We start from the raw sequence: 23,780 nt of genomic DNA, 5'->3' as shown, positions 1-23,780 counted from the left end.
AGTTCTTCTTGCCTGGAACTGATTTCACTCGGTGACTTGTACAGAAGAATGCTGACAAATTATCCTTCAGGCTTCCCAAGATCGCTTATTCATGACTACTCTGCAGCCTGTGAGACGTGCCTTCAGGTGAACTATACTACCTTGGTTTTCTAAGAGATGACTCAGATTCTGACATTCAGTAACAGAAGGTAATACAAAACCATCACATTAAAACTCAAGTTTATTACACTTGCTTGTAAATTAGTTTGCTTATGGTTTATCACCTCACAGAAAAAATATATTATTGAAATCAAAGAAGTTGTAGCTGATTTGATCTCAACAGGCATATGTTGACTTCAAACACTATAAGTAAACACTCTTTCTTAGAAAAACAATATTTTTTAAGTTTCCTAGAATTAATTCAGAATTTACTAATTTGTAAAAAGAAAAAAAAGCATGAGTTCCATCATGGTGTTGGAAACAAAAAACATTTCAGTTATGGACAGCTTGACCTTCATATATTTCTAAAACCAAAACTGCAATACAAAATTAATAAGTTAATTAACTAAAAGACACACACTTCATCTAAGATAAAAAGAACTGAACTTACAAATCACTATGGAGTACAGCAAAAGAACTGAAGTGAGACCATATAAATTCACTTTTGAAGGATTTTGAGAATCTGAACTTATATTTTAATATTTTGTTCATATATGGCCAAGAGGAAGAGAGAGAGCCAACCTAGGATCAATCCACAGTTCTGCAGGAGAAACATCATCCAGGGTCGTTGTGTCTGAACATGAGTCATTTCAGGAAGCTAAAAAAAGAATAAAACACCAGAATAAGATCCAGATATATTCAACTGCTGGGAAAAGCTTGGTGGGAAAACATGAGAGACTCTGTTATTCAGAACTTAATAACCTTTAAAATTCCCCAAACAGTTACAAAACGCTTAATACCTACTCTTACCACAATTTGAAATATAAGCTAAATTAAACTATTTGACTATGGTTATAAGGATCCTAAGATTGGCAGAATTCTTAAAATGACATAGTTATCAACTGAAAGCAAACCCACCTCTTCTTACTTTTGTTTACAGAAAATATTGAAATATAGAATAGATAATACATGAAAGGTATTATTTTTGACTGTTCTATTAGATTTCTGAGACTACTAAATGCACGGGTTGTTGCAAAACATATGCTATATATATTTTTTTCTTTTCACAGAGATGACCAATGTCTTCCTGATTTTTAGAACAGTAAAGGAATCATCTCATATAGCTATATATTTTTTTTTCTCAGAAAGATAAGTGGCAATCATTTCATGCTTGTGAAATACAATAATACCATAAATGTTCACTCAAGCATCTGTGTGAAGTGCTCCAATATGATTTTGTCTCATATTATTTCAAATCTCTCACCTTGAGAAGGTTAGAGTGAGTATATCTTTTTACAACATTCATTTCTATTGCAGTAAGGCTCAGGTCAACATGGGCTGCAGATTTAACTCAGTCTTGGCATTATGGACATTTTGGGCCAGATAATTCTTTTGGGGGGGGCCTCTCCTGTCCACTGTAGGTAGGATGGTTAACTGTACTCTTGGCTTCTACTAGATGTCAGTTGTACCTCTGCCCCGAGCCATGACAACCCAAATTGTTCCCAGACATTGTCAAATGTTTCCTGGGGGATAAAGACCACCTCCATGAGAGAACTACTAGATCATTTTATCTAGCCAATAAAAGATCAAACTACTAGATTATTTTATCTACCAAATAAAAGACCAACCATATAAAATATTCAAGGGCTTTAGATTTATGGCAATGGAAAACAAGTTGACATGTTTTTAAATGCCTGTAGAGGAGCATCCTGAATGTTCTGTTTCAGTGTGCTTGTGATGGGCATTTCTTTGTTTTTTAATTAGTTAATTTGATGAGGATTTGGATTATTGTGTCCTGCTATTTCACACCACAGGATGGAACAGCAGACTAAAAGACAAAATAGAATCCAGAACTGCCCTCCTGGATGGATGACATTAAGCAAATCACATACTTTTGTGGTGTTTTTTATGCTTTATTTAAACCTGCTACTTGAGAGAAATTCTGTATAGTTTATCAATAAATTATAAATTATTATAAATTCAAGATGGCATTTTGAAAAACCTCTAGAATGTGGATAAAACATAATCTTTTGTTTGTTTCCAATTTTTTGGTAAAGTGACTTAGCAAAAGGAAGCTGAAACATTTAATTTTATTTTATATTTTACATATTATATATATTTATTATTACATTCTTTAATGTTTATATTAATGTCATTGTAGCAAGTTACTCATACAGTGAACAATGGGTTTATGATAAACTCTCCCCATTTCTTCCATGAAGTGAATGAACTTCTACCATTCTATTAATAAGACTGTTTTTGGTTTCTGATACTTTGCTATTAATCCAACCCTCCCACTAGATATGACAGCATTCTAGGTTATATTAAAGTTTATACTCATATGTGTGGGAAAGGAATAGTATTTGTTTTCAAAGAGCTTGCATTTGATGGTACTCTTGAAGTATTAAAAAGATATGTGCATTGGAATTTTCCAATACCTTCAATTTTCAATCATTTTAAGCAATTTTCAATAGTTTACTTCAAGGTCAGACAACATAGGCAACCAGTTCCCTTCTGTCTCAGTAAGCTGTATCTCATACTGTACCTGTGAGACACAATTATACCACCAGTAGTCACTTAAAGGTTCAAACTTTGATTAACCTTATTTCCAAATGCTGGGATAAGACACGGTGTAGTTCCCTCTCCTCCTTAGTTTTCAAACAAGATAATTTATTGTCATTTACAAAATGTGGCTGAATTAACAGCATGTCCCATCTCTACTGTTTCTAGATGCCACCTCATCTTTGATAGAGTAGAAATGGTTTCTAGGAGGATTTTCTTGGCAGAGTTTTAAAAAGTATGGATCATATATCAAACCATCATGATTGTTTTGAGTGTATTATTGTAGAGAAAAATATTTCAGATGAGATAGAAGCAAGGTGGTGAAAATGGTTCCAGTTCAATAGATAGAACTTGAGATGAATCTTCAAGTCAATGTTGTAATGAAGCTACATCTTAGAGAGCTCATTTTTGAATTTCCATCTTTGTATTAAACTTCCACTCCGGATCTTTGGTTGGGGAGAAGTAGATCCTGACTAGGGTATATTTAATGGCCAAATGTTTTAGACACAAAAGTACAGAGCTAGAAGTACTGTCTTGGGAATTACAGCAAAATCTCAAGCAGTTTCTTTCCTGGCTAAATCTAAAAGTGCCACAATTTTTAATTATATTGTATAATGTTGAATGTACGAATTATCCTGATATGAGCACCACATATTGCACACAGGTATTGATACTCAACTCTGTACCTCACAGATATATAAAATCAACTCTGTTTAAATAAAAAAAAAATCCCCCCCCAAACTGCAAACAATTGTTTGATCTATTGTTTTTTACACTAGCCCAAGCTTGTAGACTTGCTGCTTGCTTGTACAGTCTAACACAAAATAGAATTGAATACATCTGTTTATAAGAGCCAGTGACCCTAATCCTAGTGAGAAAAACAAGAATCATTTATTCTGAGTATGTAGGTGGCATCATCCACAAGAAAACTCCAGGGACAACATTGACAACTCCAGGGACAACATTGACAACTCCAGGGACAACATTGACAACTCCAGGGACAACATTCACATGGAATACCACTTCTTCAGTGGAAGTGCACAACAGGGTCCCTGCCCTTTCTTTTAAAATCAAAATAATTGGCTCTGTGATAACTTGCCATCCATTCATCTGGGCCTTCTAGCACTTCTAGCAGTTTACCTTTCCCTCAAGGTTTTTCAGAATGCTCTCGCTACACAGTCTTATACAATGCTTGCTTTATTTGCTTTTTGTTTATATCCATTTAGCATGTCTTTTCTTATATCTCCCCCACCTCCTGTTTACTCCTCATAATCCTGCAAGAAAAAAAAATTATTAACTTTTTTTAGCTATGAGGAAACATTGGCTCAGGGAGCACAATGGCTCACCTGTGGTCACATAGATGTGATGTCAGAACCAGCACAAGATGCCAGATCAGTTCACGACTCTACAAAACCTACACAGACATACAAAAACCTACAAAGATTAGCTCTCGATCTGAAATTCACCTCTGTCTATTATGACCAGTATCTTTCCACCTAGTTACAAAAAAATGGACAGTGCAATGCTAAAAATGTTTAATTAGGCATAAAATTGTCACTGCATGTGATGAAAATACAAAATACAATATACAGATATCATGATGCTTTTATCATAAAAGATATGGTGCTGGTTCTATTTTTTCATGGCAGACAATATGCATTTGAAAAAAGCCATAAAAGCAGACTAACTTTATATCCCTATAAATATGGACAAATGATGAAAATCAACATTTCAAAAAAATGTAAGGAGATTCTCATACCGAAATAAAAGCTTTAATTTTAATTTGGGTGGCCTATTTAAACTTTCCATGTTCACATACAAATTGGTTTGATAAGAAAACCCAGCTAAACTTGCTTTTGAGGAATACTTGGCACTTTTTACCATGATTCCAGATGAGCATATGAATCATAATATCTCTTGGATACATACCAAAATACCAGAGTCATATAGAAAGTCTTTCCAAAAGATACAAATATAAAATGTCAAAGTTCAAACCATATCTGATTAAAGCTTTTCATCTCCTCTTAATCTACCCATATTTTTCACCATTTCAGTCTGTAGATTTTGAAGGAAAATGAAGTTCCATATGAGTTAATTTTCAAGAGCATATATTTCATTTTTTCTGTTTTTAAAGCTCCTGACAAGAGTTGAACTGTTCACCATTTCCACTCTTACTTTCAAGAGGGAAAAGTTCCCTTTTCCTTTAAGGAAGTTAAATTCTGCTATTGAGCAATTTTACAGATTTTGATTTACACCCTACGAATAAAGGAGGTGAAATAATGAATACAGCATAACAACACTGAAGTAGAGGATATAAAATAAAATGATATAAATAAAAGAGAAGAAATGTTAGCAAAAGAGCCTTGCCTAGAGACAGTGCTAAGAGAGATGTTCTTTAGATTTCTGCCAAAAACTTGGAAACCTTGAAGTAGAAAAGTAACTTACTTTTTTATCACCATGTTTGGCAAGTTGCCCAACTCAAATCAATGGATGCAAAGACATGATAATCAAGGAGTTGTAATTCTCTGAAAAAAAAAATTATCTAAAACATAGCTCTTTAGTCTGCCATTGTTAGATTCTTTTTTTAATTTTAAATCATGGCACAGGTAAGAAATTCCTTAAAATGCACCAGAGTCCACACACTGACCATGACACGTCCATAGATAATGGGTAATGGCCTCTGCAAGTTTTATTATCTAATTAGGCTGTAGTTTTGATGATTAACTGCTAAATAGGATCTCTGAACATTTTAGGAAGTGATATTAAGTAACTGTTTTAAACTTGAGTCAGTCTCCATAATTGTATTCTTAGTCAAGCTGAAGCTTTGAAACAAATGCACATGGGCAAAATTAGAACACATCAGGAAATCAAGTGGATGAATACCAGCAGCAGGTACTATGTGATAATTATATACTAGGGATGACCCATCACAAAGAATAATCTATAAAACATCCTCTGGAACTAATATTTTATCCTTCACTGTTGTACATCTGAGTTTCTGACTCTTGTGCTAAGCAAAGCCTTCTCTGTCCACTTCCATCTGTAATCTAAAACTTGTTTCTTGTTGGTGTCATTAAAGATCTACTATTGAATATTTCAACATTAGCCTGCATTCATGATTTATAAATGTACATATGGAAGAAGAAAGATTAGCACCTAATGCTTCTAAGATAGATAAAGATGTCAAAGAATTTTTGTTATTAAGAATTTGCAATTCAGATATAGAAATTCAATATTCATTTATTGAAAACATTTGGTAATGTCTCTTATGAAGGTAAAGTTGTATTTCAAATATTTTTCCCTCTCAGGAATGCATAGTTTTTGCATCATCAACTTTTAGAAGTGATTTGCTTCTCTACCTATAAAGCTCATGTGACAACTGATTTATGTCAATTCAAGAGGGGTCCTAAAACCTACTGTGCACACTGAGGCAGGTATATATTTGTATTTGATAAGCAGAACCATGTTCATGTGTAAAAAATGTGATGAAGGATAAAATTCAGAAACATATTTCAGAGGACATCTCATTTATGCTTAATCTCTGGAGAGGCACGCATTCTGGGGCTGCTCTAACTCCATCACATTTGTAAATGGCTTTGTTTGTCCTTGCAGAAGGCACACATTTAAGAACAAAATGGAAACTTGTTAGTGCAAGTCACCATTTGGCTTGCAAATCTGCAATAACCTGTTTGTACAAACTGTACTCTTACAAGTTGGTTATGAGGGACTTCTGGTTCCTGGTCCAGCACGTGAGGACCTTAGAAGTTGCCACTCTGTCTTACCAAAAGAAAGCTGACCAAATGAAAATCAACTACTCTTCTTAGATCCACCAGGGAAGGGTGGTCACAGGACACACCATGGCCTCAGAAATTGAGAGACAGGAGGAGGATTCAGAAAACCACAGCTTATCAGAGCAGAAGCCCAGTGGCAGAAACCTCCACTGGAATCAGCGCCAGGGTAGGAAAACCTGATTGTAATGGATGAATTGCTGGAGGCTCAGTGTAGATAAGTCTGAGGGTTAAAAACTTCAGGGGAGCCAGTCATAGGAGGTACCCACCTTTTGTGAGTTTTATCTCCAGGAGCTCCACAAGACCTCACAGTGAAGACTGGAGAAAGATCTTCTGTACTTTTGGCAGGGGGAGGGGGAAAGTGACCATTTTGAAATACACCAGACCACTGTGCTCTTCTTAACAAGGCCTGCCCTCAGGGGAAACTAGTTAACCAGAGCTTCACCTGACAAGAGTTTAACTGTTCACCATTTCCACCCTTACTTTCAAGAGGGAAAAGTTGTTGTTATCAGAGCCTAAACTACCTGGAGGAAGGGAAATACCTGATTTCTTCCCCCTGTAGCCATCCTGTACTACTTGGTGTGGGGGTGGGGGGGGGGAATAAGAATCACTGGTGAATTTCACAGTCCAGGAGTACAACCTCACTAAAATACTGGAACATATTGAGGACTACAGAACCTTTCCCCTCCCCCCACATCTTACCACTACAGTCCTAAAGGCCCATTTAACACAATTCCTTTTACCAGAACATCATGTTTGATGTACTACACGTTTCAACAAAAAATTACAAGGTGTACTAAAAGGTAAAGAACAGTTTAAAGAGATTGAACAACAATCAGAATCAGAGTCAGATATGGCAGAAATATTAGAATTATTAGATCAGAAATTTTAATGATTAATATAAGGGATTTAATGAAAAAAGGAGATAACACAAAAGAACAGATGGACTTTGAGTCTGAATTTGAGTAGAGAGATGGAAATTCTAATAAAGAATCAAAAAGAAATGCTAGAGATTAAAAACACTGTAACAAAAATGAAGAATACTTTTTGTAGAGCTAGGGCTGGGTCTCTGGTGCTCACAGACCCCTCGAGCCCATTCACAAACCCTTCACATGCAGGTCTATGAGCTAGGTAACTGGCAAAAAGGTCCTCGGAGCCTTGGTTGAAGAAAGAGTAGTCTTTATTCAGCACACACAACACTATGAGCTAAGAAGTCCACAGAGAAACTCAGAAGCTCAACTGCTACCAGCAAAGTCCAAAGAAAAACTGAGCAGCTACCAGCAGAGTAAACATGCTCTATTTTTAGATGAGCTCTGCAGGCCAGCCTGCTTCACAAACTGAAGAACACACAAAATAGCAATTAACTAAAAAGATACATGAGTGCACATGTGCACTAACTCCACCCACACACAACTTGTTTACAAAGAATTAAGAATGTGCTGCTTGACCCCCAACCAGACCTAAGCCAGAGAGCCTGACTAAATTATTTTATTTTCCCCACACTTTTGAAGAACTCATTAGTAGATTGAACATGGCTAAAGAAATTATCTCTGAGCTTGAGAATATTACAAAAGAAACTTTAAGAACAGAAAGGCAAAGAGAAAAAAAAACTGGAAAATAGAACAGAATATACAAGAATTTGGGGACAACTACAAAAGGTTTAAAATAGTAGAAGGAGGAGAAAGGGAATAGAAGGAATATTTGAAGCAATAATGACTTAGAATTTCTCCAAATTATCTGAAACACAAAACTATAGACAGAGGAGGCTCAGAGAACACCACAACAATGGATAAATGCCAGAAAAAAACCTACACCTGAGCATATCATAATCAAACTTTAGAAAATCTTGAAAGAACCCAGAGGGAAAAAACATTTTACTTTTAAAGGAGCAAAGATGATAATTACATGACTTCTCCTCAGAAACCATGTAAGCAAGAAGAGTGTGGAGTGAAGTATTTAAAGTGTTAGAAAAAAAACCCACCAACCTTGAATTCTGTACCCTGCAAAATTATACTTCAAAAGTGAAAGAGAAATAAAGACTTCTTCAGAAAACAAAAATGAGAGAATTTGTTTGTTGCCAGTACACATGCCTTGTGAGAAATGTTAAAATTTTTTCATAGAGGAGGGAAATGATTTAGATTAGAAACTTGGATCTACACAAAGAAAGGAAAAGCACTGAAGAATGAATACATGAAGGTAAATAAAAACTTTATTTTTTATTCTTTCTAATTTCTAACAGATTAATAATAATAGTAACAATTATTCAATTATGTATGCTTATGTATAAGTGAAATGAATGAAGATACGCAAAGGACAGGAGGGAGCAATTAGGAATATTTCATTATTATAAGGTACTTGCACTGCTCATGAAGCAGCATAGTATTTTTTAAAAGTAGACTTGGATTAGTTGTCAATGTATATTGCAACTCTAGTGCAACCACTAAAATAAGTAGAGAAAAAAGTATAATTTATATATTAAAAGAGAGAGAAAATGAAACCGTATAGAAAGCTCCATTAAAAACAAAAAGGGCAGAAAAAGTGTGAAAGACAAAAATCACAAGAGAGAAAAAAAGCAACAGAAAACAGTAATAAATGTGGTAGATAATAATCCAACTATATCAGTAATCACTATAAAAACAATGCTCTAAATACACCAAAGACAGAGATTGTCAGAGTGGATCAAAAAACACAATCCAACCATATGCTGTCTACAAAATCCCACTTTAAATATAAAGACAAGTATAGATTAAAAGGGATGGAGAAAGAAACACTATGCTAATACTAATCAAAAGAAAGTAGGAGTAACTATATTGAATTTCAGAGAGAGAAGACTTTAGAGCAAGGGATAAATGGGGCCTTACATAATGATAAGGGAATCAATACTCCAGGAAGACATAAAATCTTTAACATATATGCACCTAACATCAGAGCATCAAAATATGTGAGGCAGGGCCGAGCCCGTGGCGCACTTGGGAGAGTGTGGCGCTGGGAGCGCAGCGACGCTCCCGCTGCGGGTTCGGATCCTATATAGGAATGGCCGGTGCACTCACTGGAAGTGCCAGTCACGAAAAAGACAAAAAAAAAAAAAAAAAAAAATGTGAGGCAAAAACTGATAGAACTACAAGAAAAAATAGATTCATCCACTATTATAATTAGAGACCATAACACCCCTCTGCTGGAAATGGACATAATCAGCAGGCAGAAAATCAGTAAAGACATAGTTGAATTGAGTAGAACCATCAATCAACTAGACATAATTGGCATCTATAAGCTTACCAAACAGGAGCATATTACAAATTCTTCCCCAGCTCACATGGAACATTCATTGAGATAGACCACATTCCGGGCCATAAGACACACCTTAACAAATTTAAAAGAACAGAACTCATGCAACGTCTACTCCAAGACCACATGGATTAAAGTAGAAACCAATAACAGAAAGGTAGCTGGAAAATTTCCAGAATACATGGAGGGTAAACAATAACAACACACTTCTAAATAACACATGAATGAAGGAAGAAGTCTCAAGAGAAATTGTTAAAAAGTTTTGAGCTAAGTGAAAATGAAAATACAATTATTAAAATTTGTGGAATGGAGTGAAAGTGGTTTTTAGAGGGAAATTCATAGACATTGAATACATATATCAGAAAAGAAAAAAGTCTAAACTGAATATTCTCAGCTTCCATTTTACAAAATTAGAAAAGGAAGAGCAAATTAAATCCAAAGTAAGCAGAAGAAAAGAAATAATAAAAACTAGAGCAGAAATCAATGAAATTAAAAATAGGTGATCAATATAGGAATTCAACAAAACCAAAGCTGGTTCATTGAAAAGATTAATAAAATCAAGAAGCCTCTAGCCAAGCTAACTAAGAAAAAAGAAGACACAAATTATCAATATCAGAAATGAAAGAAGGAACATCATAGATCCCATGGACATTAAAAAGATAATAAAGGATTATGAACAATTCTTTATGCCCACAAATTTGATAACTTGAATTAAATGCACCAATCTCTTGAAAACCACAATCTGTCAAAACCTACTCAAGAAGAAGTAGACAATCTGAATAGGCCTATATCTATTAAAGAAATTAATAGCCTCCCAATAATTAATAACCTCCCTAAAGAAAAAGCACCAGGCCCAGATGATTTCATAGGTGAATTCTATCAAAATTTAAAGAAGAAATTGTGCCAATTCTCTACAATCATTTCCAGAAGACAGAAGGAGAAGGAATAATTTCTAACTCATTCTATGAGGCCAGCATTACCCTAAGAACAAAACCAGACAAAGACATTACAAGGAAAGAAAACCATAGACCAATGTCTCTCAGGAACACAGATTTTTTCTATTCTTAAAAAAATATTATCAAATAAATTTCAACACTGTCTAAAAGGAAGTATATATCAAAATTAAGTGTGCTTGATCACAGATATGCAAGGCCAATTCAACATTCAAAAATCAATTAATGTAATCCATTATATCAACAGCTAAAGAAAAAAAATCACATGATCGTATCAATAGATGCAGAAAAAGCAGTTGACAAAAATCCAACACCAATATTTCTTGTGGTTTTTTTTTTTTTGGTGGCTGGCCAGTGTGGAGATCTGAACCTATGACCTTGGCGTTATAAGGCTGTGTTCTAACCAACTGAGCTAACCAGCCAGCCCCCAAAACCCAACACCAATTAATGATAAAAACACTCAGCAAAGTAGGAGTGGGGGGAACTTTCTCAACTTGAAAAAGAACATCTACGAAAAATCCAGCTAGCATCATATTTAATGGTGAGAAACTTGAAGCTTTCCCACTAAGAACAAAAACAAGGAAGGATGGGTCCTCTCACCACTGCTTTTCAACATCATACTAGAAGTCCACACTAATGCAATAAGACAAGAAAAGAAAAGGTATACAGATTGAGAAGGAAAAAATAAAACTGTCTTAGTTCACAGACTAAAGAAAACCCAAAAAAGTTCCTGGAATTAATAATCAATTATAGCAAGGTTACAGGATACAAGGCTTATATACAAAAGCCAGTCGTTTTCTGCTATACCACCAAGGACTAAGTGAAATTTGAAGTTAAAAACATACTACCAATTACATTAGCACTCCCAAAATAAAACACATAAGTATTAATCTAACAAAATATGTACAAGATTTATATGAGGAAAACTTCAAATATCTGATGTAACTTATCAAATAATGAAATAAATGAAGAGGTATTCCATAATCAGGGATAGGAAGACTCTATTTCCTCAACATGTCAGTTATTTCCAACTTGCTATATAAATTCAATGCAATCCAAGTCAAAGTCCCCAAAAAATTATTTAGTAGACATTAACAAGTTGATTCTTAAGCTCATATGGAGAGACAAAAGATCCACAGTAGCCAATTTAATATTAAATGAGAAGAACAAACTCGGAGGACTAACACTACCCAACTTCAAGACTTAGTGTGGCATTGGCAAAGAAATAGACCCACATAAATATAGTCAATTGATCTGTGACAAAGGAGACAAGGCAATGAAATGGAACAATGACAGTCTTTTCAACAAATGGTGCTGGAACAACTTGGCATCCACATGCAAAAATAAATCTTAGACACAGACCTTACACACTTCACAAAAAATTAGTTCAAGATGGATCATACTCTTCAATATAAAATGAAAAACCACAAAACTCCTAGATTACAAAGAGAAAACCTAGGTGACCTTAGGTATGAAAATGACTTTTTAGGCAAGACTCCAAAGACATAATCCATGAAAGAAAGAATTGATAAGCTGAACTTCATTAAAATTAAAAACTTCTATTCAGTGAAAGACAATGTCAATGGACTGAGAAGGTGAGCCACAGACTGGGTGAAAGTGTTTGCAAAAATTAGTCTGATAAAGGCCTGTTATTCATAATATACAAATAAATTTTAAAACTCAACAATGAGAAAACAGACACCAATTCAAAAAATGGGTCAAAGAACTGAATAGACATTTCACCAAAGAAGATAAATAAATAGTAAGTAATATGAAAAGATGTTCAACATTGTATATTATTAGGGAACTGAAAATTAAAACAACAATGAGATACCACCATATACCTATTACAATGGACAAAATCCATAACACTGACAATACCAAATGCTGGTGAGGTTGTGGAACATCAGAAACTCTCATTCACTGCTGGTAGGAATGCAAAATGGTACAGACACTTGGGAAGATAGTTTGGTGGTTTCTTACAAAACTAAACATGATCTTACCATGTGATCAGCAATCATGCTCTTTGGTATTTACCCAAAAGATTTGAAAATATGTCCACACAAAAACCTTCACAGGGATGTTTATAGCAGCTTTATCCATAATTGCCCAAATTTGGAAGCAACCCAAAATGTCCCTCAGTAGATGAACAGATAAATAAACTGTGGTACATCCAGACAATAGACTATTGTTCAGTGCTTAAAAGAAATGGGCTATCAAGCCAGGAAAAGACATGGAGGAAACAGATTTGTGTTACTAAGTGAAAGAAGCCAATATGAAAAGGCAATATACTATATGATTACAATTATATGACATTCTAAAAAAGGCAAAACTATGGAGACAGTATAAATAAGATTGGTTGACAGGGGTTGATGGGAGGGAAGGATGAATAGGCAGAAAACAGAGGATGTTTAGGGTGGGAAAACTGTTCCGTAAGATACTTCAATGGTGGATATGTGTCATCCCACAGTGTCAAAAACCCAAGTGTATAACAATGTATAACACCAAGAGTGACCTTAATGTAAATAAAAACTATGGACTTTGAGTGATAATGATGTGTCAATGTATATTCATGAATTGTAACAGATGAACCACTGTAGTGCAGGATACTGATGGATGTTCATGTGTAGGGACAGGGGGAATATGAGAACTCTCTGTACTTTTTAATCAGTTTTGTTACAAATCTAAAATTCTCAAAAAAAAAAAAGTTTATTAATTTTTTAAAAATTTTATTTCCCAGTCACACTAGCTTAATTTCAAGTGCTCAATTGCCGCATGTGGCTAGTGACCACCATTGTGGATAATGTAGGCAAAAAAAAAAAAAAGTTATATATCTCTAGGGTAAATGAAAGAAGCACTCTTAGCAAGAGCTACACACCCACCTGGAGAAGAATCATCATAGTTATAAATCATTCTGTATTTTTTATGTCCCACTCACACATTCCTATTACTCTCAAAAGAAAAATATAGAAAAAAAGAAGGAAAAACTAAAAAAAATTTTCAGTGACTAGAATGTTTTTTGTATAAGGTCAAAACAGACTGTGCCATTTGAAAGTTTTCTATTTATAATGAAAACAAGATTTAATCCAACTATTTTCCACAGTATACCACCAATGTAACTAGGAGTCACTGTAACATCTCCCTATTGTCAAAGACATGGAGAAAAAAATGAAAAATATAATCTTTTGAACATTCGTTCATCCATATATTTAGAAAAATGTTACTAAGTCATTCAGCTAATTTTTCTATTGAATTCTGGAAGGCCTTTTGATTATGATTTGCTGATAACATGTTATCTAAAAATGATTAGAAAGAGACATATAGAAGTTCTTCCATTAAATAAATAGTTAGATTTAATAGTGTTCTTAGTGACACCAAAAAGTTCACCAGGTTTTTGCAAAATGTAACACTCAATCTTTACAATCCTTCATCTGTCCACTATCTCCAAGAAAAATTGTGGAAAAAGTCATTCATGAGATCACAACTTGCTGTAAATTAGGAAAATTATTTGGCCCTTAAAAATCCCAAAAGTACATGAACTGACTTGTCTGTCTTCTCCCACGCGTTGATGAGCCAACTTACTAGTTGTTTTAGTGTTCCACCACAAAGTCAATCAAATGAGCTTTTTGCTTTTCTCCCAGATAATTGAAAACATGAAGCCAGACATGAATTGTCTCTTCATAGCAGTGGTCATCTTATGCACTCAATAAACTTCAGATGAGTTGAATCTGTAAATAATCTATATTAGTCCTAATGAGTAAGCCAGTTTGCATCTGGCATTCACTATAAAAAAAACTTTATGAAAATACCAGGAAAGTTGCTCTAGTGAATGAAAAATCCCACAAGGATCAACTTTGTCACACAGCACAAGTTACGAGTTTTAAAGACATCATCCTTTCTAATGTTGAGAGATGATATAAAATGGAAAATGAAGAGAAAAACAGACACTGGATGAGCTATTCTGATTCCTGTTTCTAACGAGTTTGAAAAACAAAACAAGAGAAAATGGCTTATATGATTGGTGCAAAATCCTTTTGACTTGTAAATATGTCTTTAATTTATACATTGTTATTCATGATAGTTATTTTCTTAAAATACTGCTTATAGGACACATTTTTCTGTTAAGCAATAATTTGTTAAGCAGTGTCTAGCCCCCTTTTTTACTTCCAAGATGTTAAACATAATCGAAATAAACAAATTCAGCAAAGTTGAAAGACACAAAATCAATACAAAAAAATTAGTTTCATTTCTATGTACAAACAATGAACAATCCAAAAAGGAAATTAAGAAGACAATTCCATTTACAATAGCATCAAAAAGAATAAAATACTCAGGAGTAAAATTAACCAAAGAAATGAAATACTTGCATACTGAAAACTACAAAATTTTGCTGAAAGAAATTAAAGACAGAAATAAATGGAAAGATGTCTCATGTTCAAGGTTTGGAAAACTTAGTATTGTTCAGATATCAATACCACATCAAGTGATATACAAATTAAATGCAATCTCTATTAAAATCCCAATGACTTTCTTTGCAGAAATATCAAAATTTATACTAAAATTCATATGAAATCTCAAGAAACCCCAGATAGCCAAAACAATCTTGAGAAAGAACAAAGTCAGAGGTCTCACACTTCCTGATTTAAAAACTTACTACAAAGCTACAATAATCAAATGAGTGTGGTACTGGCATAAAGACAAACATATAGAACAAGGGAATAAAATAAAGAGTTCAGAAACAAAGTCTTGCACACATGGTCAATTGATTTTTGACAAGGGTGCTGAGTCCATTCAGTGGGGAAAGACAGTCATTTCAACAAATGGTGTTGGGAAAACTGGGTGTCCATAGGCAAAAGAATGAAGTTGGACCCTTACCTAACAATATATATAAAAATTATCTCAAAATGGATCAAAGAGTTAAGCAAAAGAGACAAAACTTCAAAATGCTTAGAAGAAAATATAGAGGCAAATCTTCATGACTCTGAATGTGATATTGGATATGAAAAGCACAGACAACAAAAGAAAAAAATAGATAAATTTGACTTCATCAAAATTAAAAACTTTTGTACATCAAAGAACACTATCAACAGAGTGAAAAGGAAACCCATGGAATGGAAAAAAATATTTGCAAATCATCTATCTGATAAAGTAATATTCAGAATATATAAAAACTCATGCAATTCAACAACAATAAAAAAAACTCAATTTACAAATGGGCAAAGGAACTGAACAGACATTTCTCTAAAAAAGATGTGCAAATGAAATCTCAACATCACTAATCATTAGCAAAATGAAAAACACAATGAGATACCACTTCACATCCATTAGGATGACAATTACCTTAGTCAGTTGGGACTGCTACAACTAGATACCATAGATTGCATGGTTCAAACAACAGAAATAATTCCTAATTTAGTTTGCACTGTTCTGGAGGCTGGGAAGTCCAAAATCAGGTTACCTATAGATTCGCTGTCTGGTGAGGGCCCTCTTCCTGGTTTGCAGAAGTCTGTCTCCTCTCTCACATGGGGGAGAAAGAGAACTCTAGTCTCTTTTTCTGCTTCTAAGGATACTAATCCCATCATGAAGGCTCTACCCTCATGACCTCATTAAAACCTAATTACCTATCAAGGGCCCCACCTCCTACTACTATCTCATTGGGGTTAGGATTCCAACATATATTTTGGGGGGACACAAATATGCAATCCTTAACAGCTATTATTAAAACAAACACGCAAACAAGAGAAAAAACAGAAAATAACAGGTGAGGATATAAAGAAATTTCAGACCTTGTTGTGCCTTCCTGGTGGGAATGTAAAATGGTATAACCATTATGGAAGACAGCATGAGGGTTCCTCAAAAAATTAAATATAAAATTGCCATATGGGCCAGCAATTCAACTTCTGGGTATATACTCCAAAGCAATGAAAGCAGGGACTTGGACAGATATTTGTACATCCATGTTCATAGCAGCATTTATTCACAATAGCCGAAAGGTGGAAACAACCCAAAAGTTCGTTTAGAGATGAATAGATAAAATTTTGTGTATACACACAATGGAATATTATTCAGTCTTAAAATGCTATAAAATTCTGACACATGCTACAACATGGATTAATCTTGAAACCATTATGCTAAACGAAATAAACTAGAGGCAAAAGGACAAATATTGTATGATTCCACTCTATGAGGCACCTATGGTAGTCAAATTCATAGAAATAGAAAATAGGCTGTTGGTTGCCAGGGGATGCAGGGAGGGAGGAATTGAGAGTGAATGTTTCAAGGTGACAGAGTTTAAGTTTGGGAAGATGAAAAAGTTCTGGAGACAGATGGTGGCGATGGTGGCACAGCAGTGTGAATGTAGTTAATGCCATTGAACTGTATACATAAAAATGGTTAAAATGGTCAATTTTGTCATGTATATTTTACCACAATAAACACACACACACAAACACACTCCAAGGTTTCAAAAGCTTTGCTTTGATTAACTATTTAGCTTGTTAGCTTACTGCCATATTACACTAAGCATTTAGGTTAGCTCTAAGAACCTATGTGATAGTAAGCGATGTCCTTTACTGCCTGGTAAAAATTCATTGTCATTAGTTTCCACTGAAAAACACGAAATTCTGGATTATGTTTAGATTTCAAAGTCCCAGAGCATAAATTCAGCTCTCATGTCCTCGTGTTTCATTAATAACCATAAAACAATCCATTTCTGGAGTACTTGATCCTCCTCTTTTTAACAGTCTGCAGTATTGTCTACTTCAATTTTCTTCATGATTGCTACTAGAGACAAGAGAGAGGGAAGTTGAAAGTCTCTTTCCCTTTAAGAAACTTGGCTGACCCTCCAGGGTAGCTGGTGACCTCTAGAGATGAGGTCTCCAGCTACAAAATCTCGGAGGGCCCTATAGGATTTTTCTTTCTATGGTATTCTGGAGGATAAAAATTTGCTCTGGAATTTTTCCTAAAAATATTATATCAGTTCTTGCTCTTAATCTCCCAAGAGTTTAATTCAATAAAAGGTTGGGTGTGGCTATCCAGTATGTATTATGTAAGTTTTTCCTTTTGTCTTACGGCATTTATGTTCTTGGTTGTCCCTTCTGACATCAATAAAAAGAGGGATGTTGGAGTGCGTTCTATTCTACAATCATATTTGATTAGTAATAGTAGGATCTTCAACACAGGTTACTATATTGACTCAACAATTTCCTGAAATTAGGAGATTTGTTCCCATTGATACAGGTCCTGTTTTGAATTTAGATCTCTTTCAATTAGTGTCTATGTTCAAAAACACCCACAACTATTTTAAGTTTTAATCTTCCTTATCAAGCAAGAAAGGAAGGAACACAGCCTTCAGTATCAGAGATAAAGAAACTGGACGTTTCTCTCAAGATTATTTTAAAAACTAAAGCATTGGAAATTTTATTTGCAGAATATTCAAATACAGGAAATTAGAGGCCTATAACTTCCCAACAGTATCTTCCCAAAATAATTCCTGAAGCAGTTTGCAGCAGAAGATAAATAAAAATTTCTCTTTTGAAAACTGTGAGTTATAAAGGTAACGTCATTGTCACACGGGTAGGAGAGACAACAAAGTTAACTGCTTTTAACTTGTATTGAACAATTCAGTCCTCCATTTTTTTTCTTTGGGGAAGTAATTCAGTTGGACAAATTTTAAATTGTATAGCTCAGCAAAGACAGCTGCCAGTCAGCTATAGAATTTTCTTAAGAAATAATTACCTTGGAAGATGTGCGTGTGTGTGTGTGTGTGTGTGTGTGTGTGTGTGTGTGTGTGTGTGTGAGAGAGAGAGAGGAGCTACAAGAAAAGAGACATGAAGAGCAGAAAAATACAAACATTTCTAGTGGTCATTTTTTTAACAATTACAGAGAGAGTTCAGCGTTCATCAAAGTTGGGTCTATGAATCATTTTCTCAGTAAAAAATTTCTAAGTCTAGAGTTAGGCTGATTTTTTACAACAAAAGAGTAAAAGTCATTCAAAATTGTTGGTAAGAATGATTCATACTTCTTGCTTTTGTGAAGAAATAATTGTGAATGTTAAATTATATTAATTTTGCTGCCTGAAATGGGTTTTAAATTCTTGTCATTTATTTCTCAGCAAAAGAGTATTTAAAATGAAACCAGTTGGACTCATTGATTTCAAGTACAGCATTTGTTGAAAGCAAATACATATATTAAGGTTATTTCATATATCTTTTCCAGACAAAATATCCCCTTCCTATGGATGAAGAATGCTTAAAGGGATTACACCTAGTTATTGTCAAACTTTGAAAAAAGGGTTATTTACTAGTTTTTTGAGTGGAGAAAGGACTCATTTACCAGACTCAACTTGGTGACTGTGGATTATTGACTGAATTGCATTGAACTTATTTAGATTTTCCAAGAAAGAAAAACTCAAACTCAATAAATTGGAAGACAGTAAATCGGTACAGCCACGTAGAAAACAGTATGGAGTTTCCACAGTAAACTAAAAATAGATCTACCTTATGACCCAGCTATCCCATTACTGGGTATTTACCTAAAGGAAATGAAATCAATATATCAGAAAGACACCACATTCCCATGTTCACAACAGCACTATTCACAGTAGCTGAGAGATGGAATCTACCTAAATATCCATCAACAAATGGATGTATAAAAAAAAGCTGTGGTGTATTTATATACACAATGAAACACTACTCAGCTATAAAAAAAAAAAAAAAGAAAATCCCATCATTAGCAACAACCTGGAGGGAAATGGAAACCATGACATTAAGCGAAGTAAGTCAGGTACAGAAAGACAAATACCACATGATCTCACTCATATGTGGAATCTAAAAAACAAACAAACAAAGCCCACAAGTAGTTCTCATAGAGGTAGAGAGTAGAATAATGGTTACCAGAGGCCAGGGGTGGGATGTGGGGGAGGGTAGAGGAGGAAAAGTGGTGGACTAATGGGTACCAAACCGTGCTGTCTACCCTAAGTGACTCATTGTGCAGTATCTGCATGCATTGAAACAACACACTATACCCCACAAATATGTACAAGTAAATGTTAAAATATTTTTAATAAAAAATATGTACAAATAAATAAATTGGAAGATAAAGAAAGCATGATGAAAAGGAAAAAAATAGGATCAATATCCTAAAAGGATTCTAGTTTAGTTTAACTGGCTATAATGGTCAATTTGTGTTCTTTCCACTGAATTCATTGTCTTGAAGCTGTTGCAGTTACTGAACTACAATAATGACAGAGAAGTCAATAAACCCTCTTCATCTGGACTATTGATAATCTGTTGCCTGGGTTTAAATACTCAGATCTTATTTTTGCATCTTTGGGTATGTTTCAAAGTCGGAGGATTGTAAGTCTAAATTCAAAACACTCTTTACCCTACCATTCACCCAAGAAAAATTATCTGGAAATTAGAAAATGCTTCAGGTGAAAGTCTGGCTGTGATATGACTTCTGGGAGGCACTTCCCAGAAGAAGGTAAGCAAGTAAATTGCTTTAAGTGATTGCTCTTCACTCTTGCTGTTTCCTCCCCCATTATTATAAACATGAAGTAAGGTTGAAGGAAATCAGCAATCGTCTTGAAGAGGAAGAGAAGTTTTAAAAGAGCATCCAAAAAAGCATTTGGGGAAGGGGAAGAGACCCAGAAACCCATGTGTAAGAGAGATTGGTGAGGGCAGAGGGTTGGGAATAGAGTATATTCTCAACTAATTTGCTTTGGATATACTTGCGGGGGGCACCTGAGTTATGTTTTATTTTATTTGGGGATGAATTGATGAGGCTCTTCCTTCTCTGCTACCAAGTCCCTGAGTTACAGCTTCTCCGCTGTCAGCTTGGGTTCTATTAATGTGTTGGACTCTGGGCAGTTATCCAGGCCTCCCAATTCTAGGGACATCTCTAGATACATCTGTAGTGATAGCCCCATGAGGTTTCTATGAGCTTGCTGCCTGTTGCTGTGGAAACACAGTTTCCACAGGATCTAAAACCTTAGGAAAAATGCCTAAAGGTTTGAAACTTTGTTTAAGATCCAAAGTAAACATTTCCTTGACATAACCCATTTATGCTTTTAAAAATTAATTAATTTATGCTTTAAATAATAAATCATATTAGTTAAAAATAGTCTTTCTTATCCAAACTTCTGAAAAAACAATACTTTGAGGGCTTGTCTTTTCCTTCTACTTGAGCAATTGTGTAAAGCATAGAGAAGCAGGATATGAGAAATCCTCCAGACTTCCAGTCCTGAGAATTTTCTTAGAAGGAACTTTAGGTTCTGAGACAGGATGAGGTGCTCTTACATAGCTGCCGCCATTCTCCAGCATACATAAATCAAGATTAGTAGAAGAGAAGTGTATTAGCTTTCTAAGGTTGCTCTTAACAAATTACCCCAAATTTGGTGGCTTAAAACCACACAAATTTATTATCTTATAATTTTGTAGGTCATAAGTCTAACACAGGTCTCACCAGGATAAAAGCAATGTGTTGGCAGTGCTGCTTTCCTTTCTGGGGGCTCTGGGAGAGAATTTGTTTTTTTGCTTTTTCTTGCTGGAGGCTGCCTGCATTCCTTGGTTTCTCACCCCTTCCTCCATCTTCAAATCAGCAGTATCAAATCTCTCCGACCTTTCTTCTGTCACCACATCTCTTTCTCTGAGCACAGCTGGGAAGAAGTTCTCCACTTTTAAGGACTCATGTAATTAGATTGGAACAATCCAGATTATACAGGATAATTTCATCATCTCAAGATCCTAAACCTTAATTACATCTGCAAAGTCCCTTTTGACATATAAAATAACATATTCACATATGTTATTTTTGTCTGTCTTTGGGGGATGGCATTATATCTATAAAGAGCAAGTCTCATGAAATCTTTGTGGTAAACATAACACTATGAGAAAGATAGCAAGCCAATAGGTCTAGGTATAAATAAGATTTAGAGAAAGTGCATAGGCAAGATAAAGGGATACTAACCTACTACTAATCACAAGGATTGCTGATTGTATAAAACACTTTTCCTGGTATGCTCCATTTCAGTTACTGTATCTAGGCCCCATCACTTTCCAAAAGAGGTGGAAGGTAAAAGGATGCAGGAACAGTAAGTGGTAAAGCATATGTGACTATAATAAATTAAAACCAATAACAAAAAAATATTTATGTTGCCAAATATCGATTAGGCAACATACTTCTATATAACCCATGGATCACAAAAATTAAAAAAATTACATGGGAAATTCAAAGGCATTTCAAAATACTTAATAATGGAAATACAGCATATTAAAATACATGGGATTCAGGTAAAGCAGTGATTTGAGGGAAATTTATAGCTTTAAATGCACTATTAGAAAAGAAGAAATTTAAAATCAATAATATAACATTTCACCTTATAAATCAATAAAAAGAAAAAGAAAATTAAAGCCAAAGTAAGAAGGAAGGAAATTATAGAGATAAGACCAGACACAATAAAAAATCATAAAGCATTGATATATAGTCATGACTAGTCTTTCTACTTGTGGAATTGGGCTTCCTTTTCCTGTAAACATAGACACCGTCAGATCACAAATCCTTGTTCTTGGGGAGAATGCACCAGGGAATACATAATGTTTCCCATGAACTTGAAGCTATGACTACCACCTGGTTGTTCGCGGCTCCTTATACCAGTGGAACAGCCAACAAAGAACAAAGATATTAAAAAGGTGGGAGTAATTGTACTGATATCCATGAGAGGTTAGGGTTGGTGCTACACACTGGAGGAAGAAGGGGTATATCTAGAAACTGGGATTCCTTGAGCATCTCTTGGTGCTTCCATGTCTGGTAACAGCTGTGATAAGTCAAGTAGAGGACACACACTTTACGAGAACAAAGCAACTACAATTCAGATGCCTCAGGAAAGACCTGTGTTACTTTCTAAAAGGAAATAAATCTAGGTCAAGCCAAAGAGCTGCCTGAAGGTGAGGAGAATCAAGATTGGGTGCTGGAGGACAGCAATGATGAACATCAAATACGACCTCAAGACCAGAGGGGTTTGGAGTTTGTTTCACTAACTATTTTGTATTACGTCTTCATGGGGTATTTGGCTGGCTACTACCATGAAGGGTCTTTGGGATAAATGGGACTTAAAAGCAAAGGAGGGCAAGAGCATATTTGAGTGGTGGAAGGGGTCAGCTGTTCGTGGACATTGCTTGTGTGCTACTTCCTATTGTCTCTGTCCCATGTCTTATCCCAGACAATGCTGCAGAGACCAGTCCAAGAAGACGTTGATGGGTTTTGCACACTACATTTCTCTTTCTCCTGCCCTGGGTTTTTCTGATGTGATGGCATGGGACCCCCATGGAATGCCCTAAACACTCCAACATGCATAACCTGGAAGTGTGGGGGGATCATGCTTACGGGGCTAGCTTTGAACAATGGAATCCACCTCATGGATGAAACCTCTTTCATTCCACAAGTGGACAGTTCTGAGGTGCATTTCCTAAGAAGGTCCAGTTGATAGAGTACCTGAAGTGCTGATCAACGTAATAAAAACGCATTGTTGCACTGACTTTTCCTTCTCTGTTCCACTCTGCCTGCCTTCTCTTCTCCCTGCGGTCACTTCCCAGATGAATTGCCTTTGTGAGCTCACCTTTGTTTTAGCCTCTGCTTTGGGGGGAAACCCAGTGTAGGATGCTAATCTTCGCAATAGAAAATTCATTTCCTCTGGCCTTCCAGAGCTGCATCCATTCTTTCTTTAGAAATGACTCCATACAACTGGGAGTTAATGTGCTTAGATAAGGCAGTCCCACATTGGAGAATTAAGGCTGACAGGTTTCTCTACAGAAGACTTTCTTCTTTGCTGACATCTTTGCTAATGGTCCCATTTTTGTCCTGAGTTCTCTTTCTTGTAGGAGCTTGAAATAACACACGCAATTTCTTTGAAACAAACAAACAAGGCAAACATCTAGCTAGTCTTTTCACATTAACTCTGCTCAGAAGTTGCCTGGTAAATACCCAGGATTTAGCAAATAACCAGTATATTAAAGTATTCCCCTGTACCCTTTAGTTGCTGTCATTTATTTTCTTT

General features: G+C 35.1%; 1 protein-coding gene across 3 annotated transcripts in view; it reads right to left on the bottom strand.

Moving 5' to 3' along the window:
- Nucleotides 1-667: 667 nt before the first annotated feature.
- Nucleotides 668-23,780, bottom strand: part of SLC39A12 (solute carrier family 39 member 12) — a 69,660-nt gene continuing 46,547 nt past the window's right edge. For all 3 annotated transcript variants that reach the window (XM_063100731.1, XM_063100732.1, XM_063100733.1), the window contains one exon: nt 668-796. In XM_063100731.1, the coding sequence (XP_062956801.1) occupies nt 668-796 (129 nt within the window). The remainder of the gene's footprint in view (nt 797-23,780) is intronic.

The sequence above is a fragment of the Cynocephalus volans genome, chromosome 6 (assembly GCF_027409185.1).
Source record: "Cynocephalus volans isolate mCynVol1 chromosome 6, mCynVol1.pri, whole genome shotgun sequence".
NCBI lineage: Eukaryota > Metazoa > Chordata > Mammalia > Dermoptera > Cynocephalidae > Cynocephalus > Cynocephalus volans.
This window is presented reverse-complemented; position numbering and strand designations above follow the sequence as displayed.